At 50.5% G+C, this 10,029-nt stretch overlaps 2 protein-coding genes and 1 long non-coding RNA gene across 4 annotated transcripts; 1 reads left to right on the plus strand and 2 right to left on the minus strand.

Moving 5' to 3' along the window:
* Nucleotides 1-3,334: 3,334 nt before the first annotated feature.
* Nucleotides 3,335-4,672, plus strand: LOC120639799. 2 transcript variants are annotated; one of them, XM_039915691.1, is made up of 2 exons: nt 3,335-4,083; nt 4,372-4,672. In XM_039915691.1, exons 1-2 carry the CDS (start codon nt 3,390-3,392, stop codon nt 4,377-4,379), a joined length of 702 nt encoding a protein of 233 aa, XP_039771625.1. In that variant the 5' UTR covers nt 3,335-3,389; the 3' UTR covers nt 4,380-4,672. The 2 variants fall into 2 exon arrangements, with proteins under 2 accessions (XP_039771625.1, XP_039771624.1); XM_039915690.1 differs by having other exon boundaries at nt 3,361-4,025.
* Nucleotides 4,673-5,200: 528 nt separating this feature from the next.
* On the minus strand, nt 5,201-6,855 carry LOC120639800. The gene is made up of 4 exons (XR_005661672.1): nt 6,413-6,855; nt 6,225-6,307; nt 5,492-5,533; nt 5,201-5,413 (listed from the first exon to the last, which is right to left on the minus strand). It is a non-coding gene; the product is annotated as an uncharacterized LOC120639800 (long non-coding RNA).
* A 1,770-nt stretch (nt 6,856-8,625) lies between these two features.
* Nucleotides 8,626-9,048, minus strand: LOC120639926 (zinc finger protein ZAT12-like). The gene has a single exon (XM_039915843.1). It carries the CDS (start codon nt 9,046-9,048, stop codon nt 8,626-8,628), a length of 423 nt encoding a protein of 140 aa, XP_039771777.1.
* Between the last annotated feature and the right edge of the window lie 981 nt (nt 9,049-10,029).

Genomic DNA, 10,029 nt, shown 5'->3' on the forward strand with positions numbered 1-10,029 from the left:
GAATCTTCCAGTAGGCATAGTCCTCGCCAGAAAACACCGGGATCTTACCAAGACTCGCCATGGTCGACGAGTGGTTTTCGAGCCGGTTAAGGTACTGAAATCCTCAACCAAGCTCTGATACCAATTGTGGGACCGAAGCCGGCGACCAGAGGGGGGGGGGGGTGAATGGGAGCCGATCAAAATTTCTTCCGAAATTCAAACCGTCGGCCTATATCCCGAAAATCACCCAAGCTCTCAAGCGTTCTGGCCAAAGTTTGGAATAGCTATGGAAAAGCTAAACCAACACAAAAGACCTCGAACGAGCGAGCGAAACCACGAAGCAAATCGGAAGAGAATTGGGAAAACTGCAGAACTGGTCTGCCTGGACCGGTCTGACCGGTGCGCTGGACCGGTCTGACCGGTCGTGCCTACCGGTCTGACCGGTAGCACCCAGAAAACCCCCGAGAAATTGGATTCAAACGGTGAATCCCGAGCAAACGACCACAAAAACCGACGAAACTTGGGGGCTTGCTTCGCCCCTACCCCGTGAGCATATCCCCAAAAGATCTCATCCTAAAGATCAACGATTCTTGAGAATTCGAGTGGAGATCAAAAGGATTGGGGTTTTCTCTAAAACTCAAGAACTCAAATTCGAAGGAGCTCGTGATTCCAGAGGGAGTAGGACAGGGCTAGATGCATGGAAATCACAGCTAAGAACTCGTAGCCTCCTCTCAATCAAGTGTGCCAAAAACGAAATCGAAAATCCATTGCACAAGGCACAAAACCAGGGGATTGAATCGAGTCAAAAGCCTAGAGGGCACGAGGAGGATAGGGCCTCCTTTCCCAATCAAATCCCTTACAAGGTTTCAACAATCCATGGACAAAATCAACTCAAACGAGAGGAACAGAGGGAGGGAGACGCAGGGGCAGCGGCCTGGAGAAATAGAGAGTCCACGAACAGATTACAAAAGCCGCTATTAACCTAACACAAGTGAAGGGGTATTTATACCCGCGGGACCGGTCAGACCGGTGAGCTGGACCGGTCAGACCGGTGTGTTAGACCGGTCAGACCGGTGCCAGGGACCGGTCAGACCGGTTGGCCTGTAGCACCCCCTGTACATGATCTCATCCGACGGCCGAGGTTCTTTCTTCGAAACGAAGTCTTCTCCGCGATGCCGCCGTCTTGATGAAGATCCAGTCCGCGGTTTTGGAGGGTCCGCGAAACCCGGGTAGGTAGCCGGTTTTGAGAAAACCGCCAAAACCTCACACGCGGGAAGATTCCCGCCTCCACGCCGTGGCCCTAGACGCCGTTCCCGCCTCGGCCTTCTGACGGCCCTAGATGCCGCCCGACGCCCGTCATCTCCTCGCCCGCAGCGAGGCCCTAGACGCCGTCGACGCCCATCGCCTCCGTCAGTCCCGAGACCGACGCCTGTACCTCCACGACTTGGCGTCTTCAACCGCCGTCCGCCTCCTTGGTTTTGTGGCGCAAACCAAGAAATCCGCCTTCCGTCGCCGCTTGCGCCCTCGACCCAGGAGTGGACGCCACAGCTGCCGCCCGATCCGAGCTCCGGTCCCGGCTGCCCTTCACCGCCGTCCACCGCACGGTCCATCGGCCACAGCACCTCCACGGCAGCTCCCCGTTGACACTCGACGCCCGTGTACCTGCAATCCAAAGACCAAGCGCACGATCACACCGCACGGTTGACAATTCACTCATCACAAGCAGGATAGAGTACTCTCGTTCCTCAACATGTAGTCATGTACCCAACGATTTTGACCTTGCATGCGTCAACGCTGAAACGTACTTTCACCGCGTGCTGGAATGTCGTGCGGTGCAGGTGCAGCGCACAACGACGATGCGTAAGCTAGTAGTAAAGCTGACAGCGACCGTGTCCTGATCTGATCGATCAAACGATGAACCTGCAGACAAACGGTACGTGGTTTCGAGAAAGAGACGACAAGCGCATATTTATACCATATCCATATCAGTAGGTACCTTATGCTTATATTTATAGAGTTATAGCACACAAGTTGGATCAAAATATGTGCTTTGAAAATAAAGTGCTATGAACCATATCCATGCATGATGTGTGTAGCGCTCTTGCAAGTTGCATATTCAGACAATATAAAAGCTACCACGCCCCATGGCAGCATGCAATGCAAACCATCATGGCGCCTCCATCATCTTCAGCTCATCAAATGGTCCTGCTACTCCTCTTCCTAGTCGTCGTACGTCGTCCTCGCCGGACAACAAGCAGCAACCGCGAAGCCGACCGGCGAGGTGGTCGTCTTCTGGGGCCGGAACAAGGCCGAGGGCAGCCTGAGGAAGACCTGCGACAGGGGCTGCTACACCACCGTCATCATCTCCTTCTTCAGCGTCTTCGGCCACGGCAAGTACTGGACCGACCTCTCCGGCCACCACTACCGGATTCGCCATGTGCCTTAGGCACACGGCAAACACGGCGAATCCGGTAGTGCTAGGATATGCCAAGATCACTGATCATTAATTAATGAATATATATTGTTAAACTTTAGCATTCACTAGAGTGAAAAAAAAATACTCTCATCGGAAAATTATTTACTTGGTAACATAATAATGTCCACTACAAGACTTACACATACAGAAGCTAAGCTAAGCGAAGCTAAGCTAAAAGAATACATATTTTTCTTCTTGATGCGATCGAGGAAGATAAGCCAACATGTAGATATATTAATTTGATGCCAATAAAAGTAATTAGAACGAACCGTCGTGCATGCTCGACAAATTAAATAAAGCAAACACAATTTTTGTGCTGATGCGCGGGCACATATCCTTATCTTGTTTCTTCTCCTCAACCGTGGAGTAATAGAATCATGTCCATCAAGTAGTGTACCACACTGGATGGAAGTTGCTCAGAACTTGGTAGCCAAGTATACTCCTATATATTCAGTGACACACCTCGATCGATCGGTTGTCTCCGAAGTTTCATGGAAACTCGCCCTGCCTTGCTCCCAAGCTAGTCCCTACCAATCAATAAGCTAGCTGTGTCGCTTGTTAGAGCAACAACTACGTACTAGCACACTACGTACTGACTACTCCAGTATATGTATATACATGTATATTCTGAAAAAGACGGGTGTTTTCAAAGTCATCATTTGTATCTGCTTCTCTTCATTATTATATACTCCCTTCGATTTTTTTATATGACGCCAAACAGTATAAATTTGTACTATTCCACGTCATATAAAAAAACTAGAGATAATATATATGTAAGTATAACGCAATATGTGCCCTTCTCTTCGAAGAGAAGGAAACAGTTAGAGCATCTCCAGCCGGCTGACCAAATATGAGCCTCTACTTTTTATTTTTAGACAGCCCCATAAAATTTAGGGGCTTGAAATTCTCTCCGGACTCCAGTCAGCTGGACCAAATGATGGCCCCTAAATCAATGTGGCTAATGGGACCCTGCTGTCAGCGAAAGGCCCCGTCCTCCCTCTCCTCGCGGTCGCGCCGCCTCTTCCCTGCGCCGCCGCGCCCGCCTCTCCCCCGCGCCGCCGCGGCCGCCTCGCCCCGTGCCGCGCCGGCCGGACCCCTACAAGCTGCTACCCTTTCGCTTTCCCATCGCTCTCGCTGGCCCTCTTTCCTTCCCGGTCGGCTTCCCCTCCGCCCGCCGTCCCCGTCTGCGGGAATCCAGCTCCAGCTCCTCCTCGCCACAGCCTCGCCGCCGTCCCCCTTGTTGAGCTGCCAGAGCGCGCTGACGAGCTTCCGCGCCGACGCCGTGGACCGCATCTACGTCGGCGTGGCCGTAGCGGCCGTGCAGGTTCCACGACAACTCCGACATCCTCCTCTCCCTCCCGCTGCTCGCGCACGGCGACGCGCCGGTGCCGGCGCCGCCTCCCTTCCGGTGGCCGACCAACGCAGCGCTTGCGGATCTTGGTGGCGGCGGCGGAAGCTCCTCAGCATCGGTCAGCTCAGCGGCGGCTTCCCTCAGCTCAGCTCAGCTCCTCACGGTCAGCTCAGCGGCGGCTTCCCTCAGCATCGCAGTCCTGGATTCGGACACCAGCCGGTAAAGACGATGGCTTCTTCTCGTCACGAGCAACATTGCTTATACAAGAACCAATTGAGTAAATGGCTTCTTCTCGCCACGAGCAGCATCACATTGCTTTCACATCAAAGATTCATGATTGAGTAGACATTGTGCAAGAATCGACCTGAATATAAACAGCAAGGGAAACGTTATTTTGACATGTTGCTGTCTTGCTGTTTTTTCTCTGTTCATTGATTTTAATTCATCTTTTCATTATTTTGGCTTCTGATAACATACTGGTGAAGTTGATTTAGAGTTAACTTAGAAAGGCTTATTCAACCATCTCACATTAGATCTGATTTATGACTTCCTACTTCTGTTTCAGAAACCTAGAGCATTGAGACAATCAGACTTGGAGAGAGCAAGAAACTGTGCTATATCCTTGAGACAATCTAGAAAGGGCAAGAAGGCTGCAAGCTCAGGACTACTTCACACCTGCCAAATTAGTCCTATATCCTTGGTTCTGTACCATGCACATTGATACATAAAACTGTGCTGAATTCCTTATGAAAAATAGTAAAAGATGTCTTCTATTTGTCCCTGGTTGTAAGGTGTACCAACTCTGAATTCTCTCTTCTGTATTATTGTCTGATGTATAAAAGATAAGATTTCTCTTCTGTTGGATATGGTCCTGCTGTCCTAGTGTCCTAGTTTACATAGATCTATCTGCAACCATTGGCTTCATTGTTTTGCTCTTTCTTTGGAAGCTTTCACGAGGGTCAGAAATTGGTTCTCTGAGGCTATCCTATCTGCAACCATCTATGATCTATCTGCAACACCACAGGCGTACAAATGACAACCTTGCAACTTCAGACACATAATCAGTGAACAAAAGAGTCTCCTCTGCAGTTCAGACAGAGGCAGCTGGCAGAGTAGTTTGTATGACAAAAGATAGGATGTAAAGCAACCTTGCAAATGCCTGACCAGTGGCAGCAGTTCCACATTGATGAAAGCTCACTAGCTCAGTGAACAATAATCAGTGAACAATAATCAGTGAATATTTGTCATTTGAATAGAAAGACAGTTTCTGGGATCACACATGGTTTTCATGTCCTGATCCATCAATCTGTAAGTTTCCATTGTAACTTGTAAGAAATCATCTCCAGAAACATTACTGAACAAACGGAGAAAGCTCTGAGTCATGAAAGCACATATGGAGTCCGAGCCCAAGGCAGACAACTCGATATAGCATTTCAGAAACTTTCCACTTGAGTTCAATTATCATATAGCATTTCAGAAACAGATAACTCGCAAGTACATTACAATAGATGTTCAGGTACAAAACTGCATCAGGTAGACCTAAATAAGGAGCACACAAAACTCTGAATTTCCCCAATCCTAGGCCAAAGGTCCAGTGATAGCAGATCCTGCAGAGAGAAAAACCATGTGCTGAGCAATTGTGCACGGGAAACCCAAGATTAAGAGATTGCAGCATGCCACACTACCTTTCATCTCGCATTTTGGGTTCACAATAACCCCATCATTATCTGCAAAAGCAATTTACAGGTGTTCAGTTCTGGAGTCAAATACCACAATATGTAATATATGTCTCATGCCAGTTTTCAAACTGAAACTGAACATACCCAAAACTGAAAATGGTATTCACATGAGAAACTCAAGTGGTGCAGCTAACTAGACAAGAAAATTAAAGCTCACAATAATAAAAAGCATGCTATTGCTACTGTCCATGGGCTCTTCACCGACCTTACATGGGCAGTTATTGTTCTGCACAAGGTCACATTGTTCATGCAAAGGCTTATTCAAAAGCCTTATTGTGATGATTATTTTGGTTCACTTCTGAACTTGAGAAAAAAAAGTTAGTGTTTTTTTTAGTGACCTCGTCAGTGCGGTTGCTAAACAAAATCTGCATAGCAGAGTATCATCAAGGACCGTATGTGTGCCTACTGGCAACTTAACATCACTTGCAGCAACATCTTTTGCTGGTTCAGATGCTGTTCTACTTCTACATCTTTTCCAGCAGTTTTTAGCATCAAGGTTTCTGAACCAAGCATAACACATGAGGGCATGAGGCTATCAAATTCAGACTTCCTATTCATAAAGAAGTTCCATTCCCGGCTGGGGGAATTTATGTACTTCAAATTCAGACTTCCTTATGCTAGCCCATTGACATGAAATTTATGTACAGAACAAACAAACGACAGTGAAAAATTTATGTACTCCGAGAGGAGCTCGCCGTCGTCCGGGTCGGCGAGGATCGCGCGGGAGTAGTACTCCTCTGCCCTCCGGTAATCCCCCTTCACCTGAAAATGGTGTCGGAACAAATGAGATTGTTTGTTGCTCTGTTTCTCTGCAAGATCAGACAGAGTACCCAAATTGGCAGTAGAGCAGATGAGACTGCTGCTCACCTGGTAGAGGAACTGCGCGTAGTTCCTCAAGAAGATGCCGTCGCAGGGGTCCTCTTCGATCGTCTTCTTGTAATGCATCTCGATGCCGGACCGGTCCCCTCCGTTGCCAGACGTGACCAGGTTGCTGCCACCGAACCCGCCGCCACTGTCGGCGCCCAGGAGGCCCGAGCCGAGGAGGGCGCCCGTCGCCGGAGATGCTGCGAGGCAGCGGCGCCCCGGCCAGGCGCGGCGGCGGCCTGGTCCGGCTCGGGCCGTCGCTGTCGGTGCCCCAAGCCAGCCGTCCGTCCCCCAGAGGGGCAGATCCGTCCATGGCGGGGAGTGTACCGGCAGCGGGCGAGGATCTCCGGCGACGGCGAGGCGGGATGGTGGCGGCGGCGGCCGGCGCGGGAGCCGCGAGAACCACCGCGCGAGGCAGCGTGCGAATCAGAGGAGAGGGGAAAAAGAGAAAAAAAAAAGTGGGGCCCACGTGTTGGGTGGAAATAGAGGGCCTCCAGTTTTAGGGGTCTTGGGCCAAAATTTGGTGGCCTCCACAAAATAGTAACCCGTTTAGGAGCTCGGCTGGAGTTGTTTTTTTTCAACTGGGAGATTAAAAAAGAGATAGAGGCCCATTTAGTCACTGGGCTGGAGATGCTCTTAGTCTTTAGAGTTGCACGTACACTAGAAACATCGGCATAAAATAATGAATTCATAATAATTTGCACTCAGACAGACAGTCATGTGCCCACACGAAAATATTTTTGACACTCTGCTCTAACTCGACAATGTTGAATGTCTCTGCAGCTCAACAGTTGACTTGTATCTTAGTCTCTACAAGTGCTGCTCCGGCAAACATTTCAAGATTATTGGGTTGCACTAAGGTTAAGATACCGTGAAATTTCAAGTGTTTCAGAGAGTGTGTATGGTTGCCTTGGCCATATGCCACCGGAACCAGAGAGGAAGGGGGAGCACTCATATAAGGGTTGTAGATTTCTAGGCTCCTCTATCACTAGAGAAACTAGAGGAGGTTCTCAGGGAGGCAGCGGTGAGTTGGTGTTGTCACAAGGTTGCTAACAAACTTTTTGTTGCTGTTGTCTGTACCACTGGGCATGCTAGAAGATGTGTTGTCAGAAAAAGCCGACAAGAAGGCTAATCACGACCAATACACACGGAGCTGGGAGATTGTCTCTCCTGAGCCGAGTCCGAACACCTTCTGAGCTTTATCTGCTGCGAATGCACGGGCATGCCACATAGCTTAGCGTTGGTAACTTGTCGTTGCGTCCTAATTATCTGTTTAGGAAGCTCCATCCCTTGTAATTGATTCTTAGCATGAAGTGATTATATGGCTAGTGAGGTAAGTGAACTATAAAAGCTATTTTTCTAGATCGTAGCAACTTAATTCACCATTTCAGATAAACAATCCTACGCAATTAGAGTACTTAAGAGTTAACTGTTGTGTTATTTCCCAGAATCACACTATGGAGCTGGGCCAAACATTGTCATAACTAGTATTATAAGTAGCAAGGTAAGTGATGGAAGTAGTAGATTGGCATCCATAGGCAATTCTTCATATCGCAATAATTCTCTATTGCAAGTGTCCTTTTTTGATGCATTCTGACATACCAAAATAAGATTAATTAGGCCTCCGCTGCAGACATTTGTACTATATTTATGTGGGGTTAGAAATATCGCTACATTTTTGCCCCATGGTTTACTGGAATAGAGGGAGTGGATACACATGACTTAGGAGAATCCATATAGGACCGTGTGCGTGCGCCGTGTAATCACAAAAGGTCCTCAATATAACCTAGTCTCCACATGACTCTAGCATACAAACGGATCTTCATTTTCAAGATTTGTGTTTTGTTTCCATCTCTAGTCAATATCGTGACTCGCCACTTGAATAATGGAAGCAGACATTGGACATTACAGCAACAATGCAAAAATTCATGGGTCAAATACCATCGAAATTAGGAAAAACTGTCGAATTTAGCTTTATTGTCATGGGCTGGTCGACGAATTTATATATGTGAGAAAAATAAACGACCAGTAGTATATATTGGCCACTAGCGCCTAGCGACATAATACTGGTATTACGGTGGCACCTTCCCGTATAATAATAATCCAAACCAAATACTTGTTATTCCTTGTAATAATAACCTTTTTTTGCGTGGTGTGTGTGTATATCAACGTAACCACTCCAAACCAAACTTGTTGACAGCCGAGGGATGTCTCGATCATATGAAGTGGATCAAGTTGCTACTAGACAAGTAGCCGGCGTCATCATCAACTTCCTCCGACGACGACTCAGCGGACACGACCACCGGCACCGGCTTCGTGGTGCCCTCCCGTGCAGCGGCGTCGAACGCTGCCCTGTGCCTGCGCATGTGGCCGCCGAGCGCCTGCCCCGTTGGGAACACGATGCCGCAGGCGTGGCACCGGTGCACGTCGCTGGCTGCGGCGCCCTTGCCGGGGCGCGCGCCGAGGAGGAGGTTGAGGCCGTCGGCGCGCGCCCAGCAGGTCCGGCACCGGTGGTGGTGGTGCAAACCGCCGCCCTTGGCGATCACCGCCTTGCTCGTCGGCAAGAGGGACAGCGAGAGCAGCAGGAAGAGGCCGTTTGTGCTCGCCGGCCTTGCATCGGACTCGACGTCGTCGTCCATGGTTCACGTATGTACGTGCTCGCCGTGGTTATTACCAATACTCAGCCGTTAAGCTTTGATCAATATTAACACGTGCGTGCGTAGTATGTAACCCACGACGGTTGATGGACTTTCGAAAGGTAAGCGAGCTATCGAACCGATATCTTCTAATTGTGTGCATCCGTTCTGGATTGGACGGCCGGGATCATTTCCGGGTGCGAGGGCGGCGGCACTCGGTCGTCGGGGCTCTTCCCCGCGGCGGCGCGCGGCGGGGGCTCACCGGAGTTCACCAATCTCGATGCTCCGGGGGTCAAATCGGCTTGGGCTTGGGTCTGGGATGTTCAGCGCGACATGTGTAACCCTCCTGGGCTAAGGGTGGGGCATGGCGAGGCTCTCGGCAGTGCGGGCAAGCGCAGTGGCGGCTCGGCGCGGAGGGGCTCGCCGGCGTAGGTTGTTCGGGGCGCGTCGGTGTTGGTTCGTGGGTGCCAAACGGTCGGGGAGCGAGCGCGCGCAAAGGCTAACCCAGGTAGGGGCTCAGCGCGGGCTGTGTCATAGTGGTGTGATGTGCGCAGCGGTGGGGGTAGCTTTGCGGCGGTCGGGCTCGCCGGAGTCGCGCGTCTACGCGATTCCGAGCGCGGTTCCCAGTGTGACCGGGTGTGTTAGCACGTGCGAGGCATGGCAAAGCCAAGCAGGCCATACGCGCGGGGCTGTGGTGCACCAGTGACCTCCCCCACGGCGGAGCGCCAGCTGGGCGCGGCGGCGACACGCCAGAGCTGGCATTCCGGCCCCTGGAGCGTCCTAGAAAGCACTGGACCTAGCCTAGAGGTAAGAGGGAGTCTAGGTGAAGCTCACCGATGCGCTAATTTGGGCGATGCGGGGGTCTGCAATAGCCAATTGCGCGGCGGAGCTGCGGTGGCCGGAGGTGGGGGAGATGGTGGTGCTCACGATTGGGCTCAGTTGAGGGAGCTGGAGCGGCTTGGATGTCGCGAAAAGAGGCTCTGC

Source organism: Panicum virgatum, chromosome 7K (genome assembly GCF_016808335.1).
Source record: "Panicum virgatum strain AP13 chromosome 7K, P.virgatum_v5, whole genome shotgun sequence".
Classification (NCBI taxonomy): domain Eukaryota; kingdom Viridiplantae; phylum Streptophyta; class Magnoliopsida; order Poales; family Poaceae; genus Panicum; species Panicum virgatum.